Below are 18,743 nucleotides of genomic sequence, written 5' to 3'. Positions count from 1 at the left end.
AGCTGCCCACCTAACCTGCCATTTCCTGACTGGGCAGAGCAGAACTGGGTGCTCACCCCACTGGCATCCTTGCTGCCAGTTTATGAGCAGAGCCACCTTCTCATCAAAGCACCAGGGACTGGTCCTCCAGTTTCCAAGTTCCAAGCAGTTAAGAGCATTAGCTGCTCTTCCAGAAGACCCAGGTTCAGATCCCAGCACCCACATAGTAGTTCACAGCCATCTGTAACTCCAGCTCCTGGGGATCTCACACTCTCTCTGGCCTCCATGGGTACCAGTCGAACATGTGGTACACATATATACATGTAGGCAAAACACTCATACAAAATAAGGAAATGTAATTTAAAAAGTTGGGCATAGTGGCACATGCCTTTAATCCCAACACTGGGGAGGCAGAGGTAGAAAGGTGGATCTCTATGAGTTCAAGACCAGCCTGGTCTGCATAGTAAATTCCAGGACAGCCAGGGCTGTGTAGAGAGACCCAGTCTCTAAAATAAGTAAATAAATAAATAAATAAATAAATAAATAAATAAATAAATAAATAAATAAACAAACAAATAAATAAATAAATAAAATAAAATAAACCTTTAAGAGGAGGTTCTGATATCACTCTAGCAAAAACACGTAACTATGGACCAGGTACACAACTACCCCAAGGTTCTTATATCTTGAGCCAAACCCCCTAAATCAAGCCTAGGACAGGCCTATAACCTCAGCTATTCAGGAAGCTGATGAAAGAAAATAAGTTTTAGGCTAGCCTGAGCTACAGGGTAAGTTCAAGGGAAACATAGAAAGACTACGTCTTAAAACTTACAAGTTCAAGAAGTATTGGTAGATATATATAGCACTTGGCTAAAATCAGCCAGTCAAGGGCTGAGGGCATGGCTCTGCTGACATGTGTTTGCTGAGCAAGCTTAAAGCTCTTAGTTCAGTCCTCTAATACGGGGTACAGAGAGGTATGACCTTCACTCAGTGTAGCATGAACAGAAAAAACAGTCTAAGCCGCGTCCAGCTGGGGGTTTTATGGAGGCCACTTTCTACAGGGCACCCAAAGATGCTCTTCGAACAGTGGACATCTGCATATTATGCTGGCTTACTGGAAAGACACTGGTTGAGCCTAGGACTATGAAAGTGATGGGGAGGTGACTTAAGGACCCTTTGTGAAGGAAGCAAGCTGTCCTGGCATTCGGTGTCTCAGCAAGTTACCCGAGCACATTCCCACCTGAAGCTGGATTAAAAATTTGTTGAGCCTGGCGGTGGTGGCGCACGCCTTTAATCCCAGCACTCGGGAGGCAGAGGCAGGCGGATCTCTGTGAGTTTGAGGCCAGCCTGGGCTACAGAGTGAGATCCAGGACATGCACCTAAACTACACAGAGAAACCTTGTCCAAAGAAAAGAGAAGAAAGAAAGAAAAACTTGGTTGAGCCGGGCATGGTGATGCACACCTTTAATCCCAGCACTCGAGAGGCAGGGGCAGCAGATCTCTGTGAGTTTGAGGCCAGCCTGGTCTACATGGTGAGCTCCAGGACAGGTTTTCATAGTGAGACCCATCTCAAAAGAAATATAAACATGAATAAACTTCGTTGAGGGATTGGAGAGATACAGCTTAGCAGTTAAGAGCACTTGCTGCTCTTCCAGAGGACATTGGTTTGATTGTCAGCACCCTACAGCAGCTCACTACTGTCGGGAACACCAGTTTCAGGAGAGCCAAGGCTCTCTTCTGACCTCCAAGGGCACCAGGCCCACATGTGGTGCACACAGATACATCCAGGCAAAACACCCATTCACATTTTTTTCTTGAAATACTAAAAGCACATATTTGTCTCCTTTCTACTTGATCAGCTGACTCTTTCTCAGAGTCTGCTTCCTCCGGAGTAGGGAATCAGTAGAAAATATACCCCTGACCTTCTATGGCTCAGAGCTCAAGTTACAAGATTCCCACCTTAGGCCACATCCAGTAACTGGCTTTCCAGGGAAGTTTCCTTTATTTAGTCAGTGAGTGTTATCAGGTGCCAGGAACCTTGCTTGTTGCACAGAGTGGAAGAAGCTGGTTAAGGGACCGTCAGAGTGAGATGAAGACGGAAGAAATGGGCCAGTCAGTAACTACACGATGGAATCCCAGCTCTCAGAAGGCTGGAACAGGGGGACCCTCTGTTCAAGGCCAGTCTAAGTGAGCCCCATGACAATCAAGACTGTCCTTGAGCTGGTGTTACTACATAACAAGACCCGATCTCACAAATAAAACAAGGCTGAGGATGTAGCGCAGCCGATAGAGTGCTTCCCTAGAAAGCACAGATGCCTGGCTTCTCTCCCCAGCGCCGCATAAACCAGGCGTGGTGTGGTGCACACTTGGAACCCCAGCACTGGGGAAATGGAGGCTGCAGGACTGGATATTCAAGGTCACTCTTGGCTAATTACAAGTTCAAGGCTAGTCTGGGATATGAGATCTTTTTTTATTATTTTATTTTAACTGTATTTTATATGCATTGGTGTGAAGGTGTCAGATCCTGGAGATCTGAACTTAACAGACAGCTGTGAGCGGCCATGTGGGTGCTGGGAATTGAACCCGGGTCCTCTGGAAGAGCAGCCAGTGCTCTTAACCATTGAGCCATCTCTCCAGCCCCAGGATACGAGATCTTATCTCAAAAAAATGAAGTGGCAGAGAGAAGGTGGTGGCCTCTCAACACAGAGGCAGTGTTTGGGCAAGATAGGCGGGCAGTGATGTGGGCAGAAGTGAGGCCCGGCCTGTGCACAGGAGCCTCACGGGGCCTTCCCTGGTGTCTTGCAGGTCTCGGATCCGCAGAGAACTGTTCATTGAGGAGATTCAAGCCGGGAGCCAGGGCCAGGCCGGTGCCAGCGACTCACCTTCGGCCCGAAGTGGCCGCGCCGCACCCAGCTCAGAAGGCGACAGCTGTGACGGTGTGGAGGGCGCCGACGTCGAGGAGCCGGGTGGCACCCCGGTGGCCACCAAGTCTCAGGGAGGGCCGGCAGAGGTGGCCGCAGCCCCGGCCGACCGGGAAGAGGCGACGCCGCCCGCCGAGAAGGCCAAGGCGCAGCCGCCATCCTCGGCGACCCCAGGACAGGACGACGGTGAAGACGCGGGCCGGCCAAGGCCACCGCCCGAGGGCCTCGCCGACACCCCGGCGCCCGTGCCAAACCTCGCCGCACCCGCGGCCGGAGAGGACGCCGCTACCTCAGCCACCGCGACGGCCCCCGAGGCCCCGGGGCCGGCCAGGGCGGGCCCCGCGGAGAGGAGTTCTGCGTTGCCAAGCACCAGCGCGCCCGCCAACGCGCCTGCGCGGAGGCCGAGCTCCCTGCAGAGCCTCTTCGGCCTGCCCGAGGCGGCGGCGGCGGCGGGCGCCCGGGACAACCCGGTGCGGAAGAAGAAGGCCGCGAACTTGAACAGCATCATCCACCGCCTGGAGAAGGCTGCCAGCCGGGAGGAGCCCATTGAATGGGAGTTCTGAGGGCGCCGGGCCTCTGGGCCGGACCAGCGGGGCCTGCGGGCCTGGCCGGGCTCCGTGCGCCCCCCGGGTCCCGGCCCGGCCTGGTCGGCACTGGCTAGTGGTGGGCCGGGGCGGGCGGGCGGGCGGGGCGCGGAGGGCGCTGCGGCCCGAGGCCTGGACGTGTTGCGCACTTACCGCCCTGCAGGCCACAGGGCAAAATCGCCATAGGCCAAGGTGCATATAGAAAACAAAGGAGCATTAAGCCCAATCTATGTCGTGTTTTCAAGGAAGAAAACGGAAATGTGTAGTCGAGCTTTTTTGTACCCTGAAGTGTTTTTTTTTTATTGCCCTTAAGTGATTTCCACAGGTTCTGGAATAACTCTTTACAGCTTTTGCCTTGTGCCCTCCTCTTTCGTGTGGGCTTTAAAAAAAAAAAATCAAACCCACATATTAAAAGGGGGCTTTTTATCTGCCATCTAATGGCTTCAGAGCGATAATACACTATTATCTTCTTAAACCAGGAAGGGGGGGGATTTTTCAGAAAAATTAAAAAAGAAAGTTTTTGTAGCTGTTCAGTTGCCACTAAGAGATTGCACAGTCAAACCGACTCTAAACACACTAGTTTGGATTCCTAAATATTTTCAAGAAAAGAATCTTCTCGTTTGAAACTTTGAATTAAAATAAAACACATTTACTCCACATATTTTTTAACAAAAAGAAAAAAAAGAAAAGTCACATCAGGAAAACTCTGATTTTGTGGTAGCTGACGTAGTGTTTTCTTGTACGTAAATAGAATCCTGACATGTAGTGCACATTGATCCATAGCTTTAACTGACTCTGGGCTTTTGCTGGCCAGAGTTTGTTTAATACACTCCATTCTAGGCCAAATCAGGACAAAAAGAAAGATCCGAATCTAGGTATTTTATAATCTGCTTTTTAACCTCTAACCGCAGAGCACGCTGATCAGACCTCATATCTCGGAGGTTTAGGAGACAAGTTAGAACTGTAGCATGTACCGGTTCATTTTGTTTTATGGTGTCTACGTCTGTGTTGGCACATCCGCTCATGAGCAAGCGTCGAAAGCAAGGAAAATGTAGACCCACAAGGTCACAGCAGTTAGTCCCTCCATGTGCAGGCAACCGTCTGTTCATCTTTCCTTGGCACAGAAGGCACCTCACCTCACGCCACTCTCCAGGGCACCTGACGGACTGAGCCCCCAGGGGAAGATGCTCCCTGGGCTTGGGCAGGGCTGGCACAACCATGCGCACTCTCTCTTCCTCTCTCTTCTCCTGTCCCCTTCCCACCACAAGCACTGATAACCCCATCCACTCGTGGGAAGCTTCCTTCCCTGCAGAAGAGAGTACGCAGCAGTCTGGGCTCTACAACCATCCCTGTAGAGACAAACGGTGGCACTCTTCAATTCCAGACCAGACCATTGGCCCTTCATCTTTCTCCTCTCACAAAGTTGTTTTATGCACAGTTTAGGGCAGCCTAAGTACAAATCAAGTCTAACTTGTCTCTTGATTCCTCCCATTGTCTATGTGTATATGCGTGAGTATAGAGGTGGATGAAAGTGTGCGTGTGTGTGCGTGTGCAATTTTATACGTCTGTGTATTTTCTTAAGTACCTGTGCACACATAGAGTGCATTACTGCCACCTTTTCCAATAAGCTGGTTTATCAGTCATGGCTTCTACAGGTTTTGCTAATTTAGACTCCTTATTGCCATATCTTTAAACTAACAATAGATGATTTCGGTATATATATATATTTTTTTTTGCTTATTTATAGGTGCTGTATTTTATTATCTGATTGTTAGGAAGGGATGAAAGGGGCAAATATTCTTTAGAGGGATAGACTGCCGGCAGTATTGGGTATAATTTACAAGATGTAGCTGTCATACTGTATATTACTGATTGAAAACTTTTTGACCGTATTGTGTATCATTGAAACTTTTGTCTTAGGTCAACATCTTTGGATGACATTTTAATGGTGCATTCATTATTTCTTAAGTTTAATTAATTAATAGTACTTTTTTTTTATTTGGGAGGGTGGGAGGGAGTTCTAATTTTAAAGGTATCTCCCGCTATTACACCTCAGTGTGCTTGTTATTCCTTAGCTCGTAGGCTTTGACTGTCAGATGTGAGACCACATTTCTTGCATGATGTTTGGAGCTTATATATTTTCTTTTTTTTTTTTTTTTTTTTTTTTTTTTTTTTTTTGGTTTTTCGAGACAGGGTTTCTCTGTGTAGCTTTGTGCCTTTCCTGGAACTCACTTGGTAGTCCAGGCTGGCCTCGAACTCACAGAGATCCGCCTGGCTCTGCCTCCCGAGTGCTGGGATTAAAGGCGTGCGCCACCACCGCCCGGCGAGCTTATATATTTTCATTCACAGTCTTTCAACCTGCAGCTGCAAGCCCTTAGTGGAGTTTTCACAAACTGTAAGAGTCACGACACTAAAGACAATGCCTTTTCATGAATGAGAAGTCCCCAGGAGGCTCTAGGAGGCTGGGAGGCAGGCCCCTTGTTCGCTCTTTGGATGGTTGCGTCACTTCCGCACTTGAGATCTGGTTCAGTGAGAAGAGAAGTCACAGTGGAGGGACAGAAGGAGAAAATGGAGTCATCCCCGGCTCTGTGCAGGGACCATGGGTGAGGAAGAGCTCACTCACACCAGGGATCCCTTAGGGACATGGAGGAGCAGCGTCACTGGTGGGATCATGGTACCCCCTCCACAGAAACCTCGAGGGAATTCTGTCATCGTGGGTGATGGATCTTAAACACCTAATTTTCACTAGGATGAGAAGCAGAGTTAACAGGACTGAAGAGGGGAGTGTGTTAGTTTTAAAGGCGTGACTGTTACTTAACCACAGTGTTAAATCTGAGGAAATGGAAGTCGAGATTTTTTCCATCCTGGTAGCCACACAGTAGCAGTCTAAGACAGCCTTTGGCTCTTCCAAGCAAGTTAGTCATTTCTGTTTGTTTTTTGAACTAGGTTCTTGTTGATTTCCATCCTGTCTCTTGTGCCAGACCTCCATCTGGGTGCTCGATACAATCACTTGGTTAGGTTTTTGCTTGAGTTCTGTATTTGTGTTTTCTCTTATTTATTATTATTATTATTATTATTATTTGAATTGAGATTCCCAACTTGATGGTGTTTGGGGTTAAGCTAGCACTGTCTGTAGTATTTCCAAGAGTTGCCAGTAGACAACACAGACACCTGCGGGGGTTACATCTCCGTCCTCATCAGGTCCTCTCCCCTCCCCAGTTTGAGTCCAGGGGTTCATCTTTCATCTGGAAAAGCAATATTCAAGTGCCTTGAACAGCGCTCCCTCGGGCAGTGACCTTCCGCTGGCTGGAGATCCAAGCAGCAGCTCCCACAGGCAGCCAGCCATCCTCTTTACACTCTCAGCTTAAAAAGCTGAATGTACTTCTCCCCCAGGGGAAAATGGTTCCATATAAAACACTAACACTTCATCACAAGCCACTGTTCATTTTCAATGCCTTTCTTTTTAATTAGAGGCAGCAATCCTAACTAGGTATTGTGCCATTACCCTACTGGCTAAGTGGGAGCCCACCCTAAAATCAGTGTTCACACCTGGCCCCTTGACACCTTTCCATTCATGCCCAAGACCCCTTGCGGCATCCAAAGTGGCAGGCACGTGGGTTATTAGACTTCTGCCCACTCACTTCCACTCTGACCTGGCTCCTAGTCGCCTCCTCCCTGAAACTTTAGTCAGTGGAGGAGATGTCTGATCTCTGTCTACTAGATCTCTCTCTTTAAAAAAAAAAAAAAATGCAGGCACTTAGTTGAAATTGACTATTTTCTTAGCTAGCCACCCTGAAAATGATCACAAGTGGCTTATGACTGTATCCTGGGTTGGAATCAGTGCAGACTCTCTGGGTTGTAGTATTAGGAGTCCAGGCACACCACTCTGAAAACAAGGCAAAAGAGGACAGCTGTCATCCTCCTTGGGACAGATACTTCTGTTTGCAAAGCTCAGGTGTCTCCCAGTTAGGCTTTCCTCTAGTCAGAATCTCTCTTTTCTCTCTGTTTAAAGCCACATCTGGTGGTAGATGGCCCAGAATACAGCAGGGCTCTGAGCTGAGTATTCATCTGGACGTCCCTGCCCATTGTTACCCGAATAACTCATCTGCCTCTGCATCCAGAGCCAAGTTCAGTTGTGGAGCTCCTGAGCAAGCCCAGCAGGAAGCAGCTTGTATCCAATGCCAAGGGGGCACTCTGTAGGCATTGACTAAGCACTGGTGAGCCAGGATGCTGACAGCCAGCATCACAGATGCCCTCCTGCCACAGCAAGACTGGAGATCTTTGTCCTCCAGAGCTGTGTTTTCTTACAAAGGAAGACTTGGTGGACTCTGGGCACCCTATGCGATGGTTTGGTCCCCATCACAGGCTTGTGCTTCCCATGCGCTGCTGCTGGTATCTGTAGTCGTATCAGGCCAGCCCCTGAGGCTGTGAGCCGTCCTTGAAGAGAAGATGGGGTAGAGCAAGGGAGTTGAAGGCTCTTGGCCATGTTACTCCTGTCCCTTCAGTGTCTTCCCTCATCTGTCCTCTTCTACCTCACCATTGGCATCACTCAGAACTGTGAGGCAAGTGGCCGGGGAGGAGGAGGAGGGCTCAAGAGGCTGCGAGCTTGACCAATCATCCCAGCTTGGCAGGTGGGCTTTTTGCCTCCTCCTGTGAGCATGTCCTGAAGTGGTGTCTGGGGTCTACTAAGCACAGGGATTTTCCTCTTGACTTTCTTTCAGCTGTTCTTGAAACTCCAGCAGCTGTTGGGGCTGTGGGCGGGGGGGGGGGGGGGGGGGGGGGGGGGGGGGCTCTAGCCTCAGATATTCTTGTCTTTTGCTCTGCCGACCCACACAGCTGTCAGACTCCATCACAGCCATTCCTTTGGCCAGGGGTTATCCCCAAAGGACATAAGCACACATCCCCAGGAACTGTGACTATCCGCATCTCTTGTCTCTAGCCCTGGGACCTTGCTGTGAGCTCTGCTTTACAAACAAATGTATCTCCAGGACAGGAAAGGTTGACATAGAGCTTTCTTTCCTGTCATGCATACCTGGTCTTTACTTCCCAAAAGAACTTTGCCAGCTTCTGTTCCATGTGGGAGAAAACAGGCTCCCAGGACAGATGGTGGATCTGAGTCATACCTGCTCTAGTGGCCAAAGTGTCCCAGTAGGACATAGGGGACATGTCCCCATCATGAATGTCAAATTCACCAGGCATGGCTGCCACTGCAGTTTCTCTGGGGCTTGACCGATTCAAGGGAAGACTGTGTGGCCACTATGGCAATGCTTGTCCCAGGTGGCCTGAGACTCTTGAAGTGGCTTGGTTCCAGTTCCCAGAGGTGCTGTGTGCCAGGCTGGCCAGTCACCTTGCATGCTAAGAGAAGGGACTAATGTGAGAAGAATCCATTCTCATCACTTCTGCCGATGCTTTAAAGATGGAAACTACCAGGAGAGTGAGGGTAGGACAAGTTCCTCAGCAAAGGGTACAGACCCAAGGCCTCAGGCTCAACCAGTGCAAGAAGGGAGTTCAGGAACAGCAAAAGAAAAGCCAGGATCTCCCAGTGTTCCGCTTCTTCACCCCCATGCCCACTCCCACCCCTCTGCTGACACCTCCCCTCCAAAGATCCCACGGCCACGTCTTCAGTGGCATATCGAGTTTTCATTTTTGGACGAAGTGACATTTAGCTTTAACGAGACATTTCCAAAGCTCCTGGGCTCCTTTGAAATGCTGACTTGAAAAGTTCAGCATTGTTGCCAAGAATGAGGGGGAGGGGCTAATGAGAGGAAGACAGTCGATTATGCATAAATGTGCACGCCCCATCCCTCGGTTATTCAAATTTCAAATGCCTTTGAGTTGCTTTTCATAGATGGGTTTAGTTTGCTCGTGTTAGAGTCTGTTACTGTAATGTTTGTAGTATTCGGGCTTTAATTTCTACCACAAATATGCTATGTACTAAGCTTTCTGTGATCAGAAAGGAAAGGTGCCTTAAATCCCAATACCACGCCTCTATCCCTATGGAAAATATATCAGAAGCACAGCGCCAGGAAGCGTTGGGACTTCCGTTGGCAAAATAGGACACCATTCAGCAAGACACATCCAAGTGGCACGGGGCTGCTTTTGTTTGGTAATTCTTTTTTTCCCCCAACCCATAATTATCTTTTGTTTGTTATTTGTTTTATCTTATTTTTTGTAGTCTGCTTTAAACAGGAAGCACTTAATAGATGGCTCTGTGTCAAAGCTCTGTGCAATGGAAATCATTGTTGCTTTTGTTTGGGGGGGGTATTTTGTTTTCTTTTCCTTTCTTTTTGAAAAAGATAGCGTTATTGCACACCAAATGAACTCCTAAGTAAGCTTTAGAACCAGGATCGATTCAGGTCGTGGATGAGTATGTTCACTGTAGTTCTGTATGTTCATGAACCGACGGGCAAGCTGGCCTACCTTGGCCACTGAGGCTCAGCCCTGAGCCCTGGGTCATGGCTGCCTGGGTTCCAGCAGCTGGGGGACCTTCCCAAATGCCTGACCCCACAGTCGACCCTTGAAGCACTTACCCCTCTCTTTGTGGAGATAGACCGACTGCTACTGATCTGTCAGCGTACTCCAGGGTGATTATAAAAGGATGTTTCTTTAAGAAAGAAAAAATATTTCTATCCTCTTCTAATTTATTAGTAGGTTAATCATTTAAGTACTTATCAGGAGTGTGTTGTCGTTTTGTGTTGTTGTTGCGAATGCTTTTGCTGTCACTCCAGTGGTTACTGTCTCTTCTCCCCACCCCAGACTCTGGAAAGGTCTGGGGGACTGCGGTGGGAGGGATGAGGGACGGAAGGGAGTCCTCCAGCACAATCAGACACCTGTCTCCCTAGTAACCACTCAAAAACTGGCGGTCTCTACATATCCTAACTGTTCAACTGAGAGTTGATGAACAAAGTTACCCATGTCAGGCAGCGCTGGGTGGGAGAATTGCTCCCAGAGGTGCTGCAGTGCAGTGAGAAGAACAGAAAAGCCAAGTTCAAGTTCCCCCAAAGCCTCCTAGAGCCTCTGTTAAGACTTCTGGGTTCATGAAGGTTTGGCGAGCCTGGATCAGGGGAGAGGCAGGCGGTCTGGCCAAGGCCGTCGCCCTGAGCCGGAAAGTGATTTCTCAGTGGTCCCCACGGGTTGCCACATCTTTGATTTTCATTGTCAGCTGTCTTTCCTGCATTCAAAGTCAGTCATAGGCATCTTTCAAGGCAACAGGTATTTCCTAGCACTGGGTGTGGCTGGAGGGCCCACACCTAGGTTGTGGGTTGAAAGAGCCCTTTACCCCCCATGTCGTAAAAAGTGGAGAAAGGATTTTCTGTGGCTGGAAATGCAGCCAGCAAGAAACCCCCACTGCTTGCTCAGCAGAGGGTGGGAGTATGTGGGACTTCCCTCCACCTGGGGTGGAGGGGGCAAACTTAAGAAAGAGACTCACTCCAGGGAGAGGCTAGGGGCCTGCTCACCCCCTAGGCAGGGCGGGATACCTGCCTTTACCCCTCGTCCACTGAGCCCAAGTCCACATTTCTTTCTGTACCGTATCTTTCCTAGTCTCTGAAATTGGGAGGAGAGGAGTCCCACTCATCTCTTTGGGGGTAAAAGCCCTCCAATAAAATTGCCCCATTTTATTTTTTTTTATTAGTCTATGCATTTCTCTCCATCTCTCTAGTTCTCTCCCCACCCCACCCCACCCCACCCCACCCTGTACATGTGCGCATGCGCGCGTGCGCGCGCGCGCGCGCGCACACACACACACACACACACACACACACACACACACACACACACAAAAATCGACTCTCGTTCCCCACCCTCTGAGACCGCCCCTGCCTCAGAAAAATGCCGGACATTTAGAACCATGGGAATGCATTTGAAAAAAAAGCCTTCAAGCCTTTTGAGAATGGCTTGTAAGCTGACAGTGGGGAGGGATCAACCCCACGGCTCTCCCCGGTCCCTCCCACAGAACAAGAAACCTAGCTCTCTGTGTTTGTGCAATAACTACTTGCTAGGAGAGCGGAAGCACCACCCTCCTCTAGACTACTAACACACAGCACAAGACTCAAGTCAGCCCTTCCTCAGCCCCCATCATGGGTTACATTTTAGCAGTATTTACTTTTTTTTTTTTTTCTGTCAGGCACTAAGTCTTAGGTGTTTGTAGAGCTTGTGTGTTAATACAATCACAGATTTTTTTTTTTAATTTTAATCCTTACCAAGACCCAATTGACCAAAAAGAAGCGAGAGGAAGAAAAAAAAATTGTAAAAGATGTATGTCTCTCTCTCTCTCTCTTTTGTACAAGTAGTTTTGAGAAGCCTTGTGTTGCTGTGACCATCTCCTATCACACATCTTGATTTTTCTTGCGATTTGTTTTCTACATTTAAGAGTTGGTTCCGGCTGGCGTGGGGGTGGGGGAGGCACCCGTCGGCCCCTCAGCGTCGTCCCTTCTTGTCTTTGGTTAGCCATACGAAATGTTTGTTCTCTGCACTGTCCAACGGTCCCTATTATGATACGGAGAAGCAATATCACCGAAGCTCACACCATGTATTATTATTCACTAGCACCTAGGTGTGATAATTGAAGTAAATATCTTTTATACAAACACAAGTGCGTGTGGGCTGTTTTTATTGAAGATTCCTCCAGCCTGAGAAACGGCAGCAGACTCTTGGACACGGTCCGTGGGCGCCTTAAGAATCGCCCTTCACTTCCTGCACAGGCTGGTGTCACGCAGTTCCCAGGCAGCGCCGCCGGCAGAAGCCGAGGGTGTGGGGGATTTGGGTGCTGGCAGGTTCCTGTACCCAGTGGGACCACCCAAAAGGCCTGCTTGCCTGTGTCAAACCTGCCCCTGTGTCTTTAAATCAAGCACTCACCTTGTCTGCTCTCTGCCTCCTGTCGGTCACTATGAGGGGACACCTTGACCTGTCCTGCGGGCATGTTATGAGGACCACTGGCCTCTGCTGCTGCTGCTGCATGTGGCTCTCACCTCAGGGTGCTGTCAAGGGTGACAAGGATAGAGATGCAGTTGCCACCCTTATTAGCCTAAGGAGTTCTGTTATCTTTAGGGATCTCAACTCAGGTAAAACCAGATCCTTGGCTTTGCTGCAGAAAAGAATTCAGGATAAGACAGTATGAGCAGAGCTAAGGTTTATTAAATGACTTTTTATTTGTATTTAATATGTATGTATGTGGCTACATGGGTGTCACCTGTGGAAGTCAGGGGACAACTTATGGGAGTCATTTCTCTCCTCCCACCTAGTGGATCAAACTCAGGTCATCAGACTTGGTGGCAAGCGCCCTATCCACTGGGCCGTCTTCAGGGCCCAACATTGCTAATTCAAACTTTGTTGGTTGGTTGGTTTTCGAGACAGGGTTTCTCTGTGTAGCCTTGGCTGTCCTGGAACTCACTTGGTAGCCCAGGCTGGCCTCGAACTCACAGAGATCCGCCTGCCTCTGCCTCCCGAGTGCTGGGACTGAAGGCGTGCGCCACCACCGCCCAGCTGTTAATTCAAATTTCAAGCACAAAGGTTAAGAGGAAAAGGGGCTTGGGAGGACAGTGAGCGTGGGGTGAGCTTCTTCAAGAGTGTCAGCTTTCTGGCTTTGTAGTAGTCACATGTGGGAGTTGGTGGGTGCTGAGGGTATCTTCCAGGGATTGCTAAGGGATTTGAGTGACATTACAGGGTGTTTCCTGAGGGGCACCTGATAGGGTTACAGCTGACAGGTGAACGCTGCAGGAAGGTGGGGTATCTTTAGTCAAAGTTACTTTCTGGTCCTGTCTGGGAGAAGAGTGAGGCCTTACCCAAGGTCATATCCGTTCAGGCCTTAAGTCTTTGGTTTTAACATAAAATACTTACATACGAAAAGAATACTGTCTCCATACTGGGAGCCTTCACAGCAAATGTTAATTGTATTGTGTAGCAGGCATTCTCTGGGCCACCAGCCAGCTCCCAAATCATGACACAGAAACTTAAGAATGTTCAGCCTTACCTTATGCTTGTCCCACTAACTCTTATAACTTAAATTAACCTGTTTCGCTTCATCTACGTTTTGCCTCAGGCTTTTTACCTTTCCTTCATTTTGTATGTCCTACTCTGTGTCTGGCTGCCTGGCTGGCTAGCCCTAAATGTCTCCCTCTGTCCCTTATTCTCTCCCGAGCCTAGATTCCTCCTCTCCTCATTCTCTCTGCTCTCCAGGCCCACCTAACCCTCTATTGCCTAGCTATTGACCGGTCAGCTTTTTATTAGACCAATCATGTACCTTAGGCAGGCAAGGTAAAACAGCAACACGTCTTTACATAGTTAAACAAATTCAGAAGAAACAATTGTAATACCGCTTTACATAGTTAAAGTGATAGTCCACAGCAGTATTGACATTCTTTAAGATTTCTTTATGTGTATGTTCTGCCTCTTGTGTATCTGTGTACGCTCCAGCTCTGTGAGCTCTTCTCCCTCCCTCAGGGACCCCCAAGCTTCATTCAGACACCCCGGGGACATGGTTGTCACTCTCATTGTCTCCAAACACCAGTCCCCTCCCATTGGACACCACCAGAGCCTGGGTGACAGGCTTTCTCTGGACCACAAGAGCTAGCCATACAAGCTTGTATTGGATACACTTCGGGCTAGCTCGTCCAACTCAAGCCACTCACCTGTTTCTGAGTTTAGGGGTGTGTTTAGGATGTGTGCTTGGTGCCCCGGGTGTCTCAGATCTGGAACTGGAGTTATAGACGGTTGTAAGTCACCATGTGGGTGCAAACTGAACTCCTGCCCTCTCAAAAAGCAGCCAGTGCTCTTAACTGCTGAGGCACCTCTCCAGCCCCGGCCTCCCACTTTCTAAAGATAGGTTATCCAAAGCCATGGTGGCACACATGCCTGTAATCCCACATCTGCAAGGCTAGGGTAGGAGGGTCAAGAGTTTAAAGTCGCCTTTGGCTATATAGTACAAGACCAGCCATGTCTGTAAGATTCTGTCTCAGAACAAAAACGTCTATTAACTGAATTGAATTCTACAAGAGACAACCTAGAAAGCTTCCCCAAGTGCTTTTAAAGTAATCTCTTACTGGCCTGGAGCTAAACTGGCTGGCCAGGGAGCCCCAAGGATCTGCTGGTCTCCATCTGCCCAGCCCTGGGTTTACAAGCTTACCACTGTACCTGGCTATGTATTTTTTTTCTTTTTAGATTTTTTTTCTTATTGAATGTGTATGGGTGCCTTGCCTGAATATATATGTCTGTGCACTGCATGCCAGGTCCCCAACGAGGCCAGAAGAGGGCATTGGAACTGGAGTTCTAGATGGTTGAGAGTCACCATATGGGTGCTGGGAATTGAACCGGGGTCCTCTGGAAAAGCAACCAGTGCTCTTAACCACTGAGCCATTGCTCCAGCCCCATGCCTGGCCTTTTTTTTTTTTTTTTTTTAACCAACTGAGTACTACCTTTTGTTTGTTTGTTTAATACGTAGCCTTATATAGCCCAGACTAGTATGGAGCTTGCTGTATAGGTGAGGATGGCCTCAAACTACTAATCCCGCCTGCCTGCACCTCCCACGTGCTAGGATTCCTGCCTCCTGGCATGTGTCACGACACCCAACTTTGCTTGTGGTTTTGCAGAGCTGTTTTATAAACTGCCAACTTGAGAGGCAAAAGCACATAGAAAGGTTTCAGGCTGCAGCTGGGAGACTCACTCACTGTAGGCACATTGCCAACCTCCAGAAATAGGCCACACTGCCTCCCCTAAGGATAAGTGGATCTGATTCAAATGAGAGACCTTAATACAGGTTCTCAACCCGTGGGTCGTGATCCCTTTGGGGTTGTACACCAGATCTCCTGCTTATCAGATATTTACATCACGATTCATAGCAGTAGCAAAATTACAATATCTACATATAGATTTATGGTGGGGGTCACTGCAACATGGGGAACTGTATTAAAGGGTAACAGCATTGGGAAGGTGGAGAGCCACTGGATAAGATGCTCGGAGAAAGGCCAGTTACAGATACGCAGGATGGGACTGTGGGATTGGACAGTGTATTGGAACAAGAGAGAGGTCTGTGCTCATTCTGTCCACTGCATTTAGCAGAACATCCCAGTGGCTGGCCAGCATTGGTGGGAGGGCAAAACATGTTAGTCTCTGCTCCAGCTCACCATGCTTCCCATAAAATGGTAGAGAGTTGGGTCTGGCCCTGCTAGAACATTCTAAGAGCATGTAGGGCCAGAAATGGAGGGGCTGCAGGTGTGGCTCAGCAGCAGAGCACTTCCCTAGGATTCTTCAGTGATGGGCTATGGACGTGGCTCAGTGGTAGAGCACCTGCCTAGAATCCCCCAGTGAGGGGCTGGGGTGTGGCTCAGTGATAGAGCTCCTGCCTAGAATCTCCCAGTGAGGGGCTGGGGTGTGGCTCAGTGATAGAGCTCCTGCCTAGAATCCCCAGCAAGGTGCTGAAAGAACGTTAGTAGTTGAATGTTTGTCTAGCGTATGTGAGGCCTTGCATTCAATTCCTAACCTGTAATAGGAGACAGCAACAATGACTAAGGCTTAGTCTGAGCCATTGCTGGATAACTCAGCATCTACAAAGGGCTGGCCAGGACACTCAGGGCCAGGAAGCGGAGACTGGTACTGGAAAAGCAGATCCTGGGAGGAAGGAGTTTAAACTCAGACCCTTTAAAGCCAAGGTGCATACTAAATACCAAACACAGTTAGTTGGAGAGGCATGGCGGTGTACACCTATCACCTCAGCATCAAAGAAGCTAAGGCAAGAAGTCTGCTGTGAGTTTGAAGTTGGTGAGACCCTGTCTCAGACAAGTGAACGAACAAGAGAGATGCACAGCAGAGAGTCCCAGGCAGATAGATAAGTCTAAAGCAGCCAGCACTGATAAGAAAGGAGTTTGTGGGCGGTGGCACAGGTCTTTAATCCCAGCACTCGGGAGGCAGAGGCAGGCGGATCTCTGTGAGTTCGAGGCCAGCCTGGTCTACAGAGCAAGATCCAGGACAGGCTCCAAAACTACACAGAAACCAAAAAAAAAGAAAGAAAGAAAGAAAGAAGAAAAGAAAGAGAGAGAGAGAGAGAGTATGTAGGACCCTGGGCCCAAGCAGCACTCAGAATTTAGCAGAGAGAAATAGCAACCAGGCCAACTGAGGGGTGCCGGGCAGGGCTGAGTGCCTGGTGCTCACTGCTGATGCTAAATTTCAGACTCAGCAATATACACAGAGGTTGTGAGGGACCTGGACAAATCCAGCTGGTGTAGTGGAGAGCAGAGCCCAGCTGATGGTCTTCAGGACTTAGGCATGGGAGAATAGACAAGTTCTTCAGTGGGACCAAGAGGGGCAGTTTGTTAAAGGCCACCCTCGTGGGCACACTGGGGCATTTGCAGGCGGAACAAGTCAGTGGGCATTGTTCAGTGTGTGTGAGGCCTGGTAGAGTCAGGGCGAAGGTGACGCAGTGTGCATTGATTAACCAGCCCTCAACCCTACCTGGCCCGCAAGAAGCTAATTTAATACAGCAGGGCCCCCTGCCATCAGAAAGGACGGTGACTCCAGCACCCTAGGCCCCTCTGACTCCTACTGTGATAAGTACTTGTACTTGGCCTACCTAGCTGCAGCCTCCGCGCGCGCGCGCCTTGACTCCTCCTCCTTTTCATTTTTTGTGGTTCTAGAGATGGAACCCAGAGCCTTGTGCGTGCTCGGCAGGTCCTCTGCCCTCTGAGTCACATCCTCCAGCCCCTCACTGAGGGCATCTACACGGGTATCCTATAGCTGAGCTACAACTCCAGCACCCCCCACCCCTCTCTGGGGTATTCTAGGCAAACAGCTCTACCACCGAGCCACGCCCCCAGCTCCTTCATGGGTTAGGGGTCGGGAGGAGGATTCTAGGCCGACACTGAGCCACGTCCCCAGCCCCTCACTGCTTAAGCTGTGCTGTATCTCCAACCCTTGTATGATTTGAGACAAGAGTCTCCCTGTGTATCCTGGGTTGGCCTGGAACTCACAATCCCACTCTACACTAGGATTACAACCCTTTGTGCCTAGCGGAGCCTAGCCTCCAAAGAGCCTAGCTTTGGTAGGATTCTTATTTCTTTACCTCTGTGAAGTGTGCCTTCTTAGGAAGTCCTTCCAGATTCTTCCAGAAGAATGAGGCTCCACAGACCTTTATAGGGGGATGAAGAAGTCTTAGGTCCTCTGGCACTCAGACAACCCCATCACACTCCACCCAGTATGCTCCTTGCTTCCCGGCACCCTCTTCCTCACACATGCTCCCCACCACCAGTCACCACACCTGCCCCCCCCCCCTGCAGATGTCCAAGACTCTTCCTCCATATTCTGATTGCTCTGGGCTTCCCCATTGTGAACTGGACCACGCTCCTGCCAGCAGATGCCCAGCCTTCAGCTCAAGGCACCTTATTCGTGGTCTGTCCTTCTATCACCTGGCCCTGAACACGCTCTCTCCAAGGCTTCACACCTCAGCTGTCATTTCTCAGAGTCTTTGCCTTTCCCCCACCCCTGCCCTCAGCCATTCCTAGACGGAGTCTCTTCATGTCCAGTCTCAGGTTCCCAGATCCAGTGCCCTAGCCATTCACATCCCCGTACTGCAAGAGCCACACCAAGCTGCTGCCCACCCCTCCCCCACTGATGGTTCAGGGCCAGGCTCAGACTTCCTCTCCTGGGTTCAAACAGGGTCCTTAACTCCCACCTCCTCCTCCTCCTCCTCCTCCTCGCCCCCCCCCCCAAGTTGGGCTCCCCAGCTTCGATAGCTTGCTTAAGGCCATGAACTCCCTAGAAAGCAGGCCTAGAATTCAGGTTCGGTTCTGGAACATTCCAGCTTAGGACTTTCCCTTCTTACCACATGGCCATCTAGAGACATGACCAAAACATGTGGGTGTGCATGTCCCTGCCTCCAACCAACAAGGCCGCCGTGGCCAGCATTCTGCCTCTGTAAGATCTGTAGCTGAGGCCCTTCCAGCAGGGTGTCCTGTCAGTTACTTTTCTCGTGGCTACAACAGAATGCCAGACAAAAAGAGGTTAAGGGAGGAAGAGCTCATCTGGGCGCAGACGCTGAGGGTCCAGTCCGTCATAGCAGAGAAGGCCGGGCGCAGGAGTATGGGGCGGCCGGCCACATGGCAACCACAGTCAGGAAGCAGAGAGGGACCAACGCTGGTGCCCAGCTCACCCTTTATCCAGTCTGAGACAGCAGGCCACGGGATGGTGCTGCCCACATTCAGGGTGTGGGTCTTCCCTCTGGAAACTCCCTCACAGACACACCTAGAGGTTTGCCAGATGATTCCAGATCCTG

The 18,743-nt window shown here is 49.7% G+C and overlaps 1 protein-coding gene across 8 annotated transcripts in view; it reads left to right on the top strand.

Moving 5' to 3' along the window:
• The window catches only part of Cux1 (cut like homeobox 1), a 340,338-nt gene that overhangs the window by 308,496 nt on the left and 13,099 nt on the right, over nt 1-18,743 (top strand). For 4 of the 8 annotated variants that reach the window (XM_052754025.1, XM_052754023.1, XM_052754024.1 and 1 more), the window contains one exon: nt 2,785-3,928. The exons of the other annotated variants lie outside the window; for them this stretch is intronic. In XM_052754025.1, the coding sequence (XP_052609985.1) occupies nt 2,785-3,463 (679 nt within the window). In that variant the 3' untranslated portion in view covers nt 3,464-3,928. Of the gene's footprint in view, nt 1-2,784; nt 3,929-18,743 lie in introns of those variants that run through there. 8 annotated transcript variants of the gene reach the window in all.

Source organism: Peromyscus californicus, unplaced genomic scaffold (genome assembly GCF_007827085.1).
Source record: "Peromyscus californicus insignis strain IS unplaced genomic scaffold, ASM782708v3 Scaffold_2__1_contigs__length_46816999, whole genome shotgun sequence".
Lineage (NCBI taxonomy): Eukaryota > Metazoa > Chordata > Mammalia > Rodentia > Cricetidae > Peromyscus > Peromyscus californicus.
Note: the sequence above shows the minus strand (reverse complement) of the source record. Positions and strands in the feature narration are given on the sequence as shown.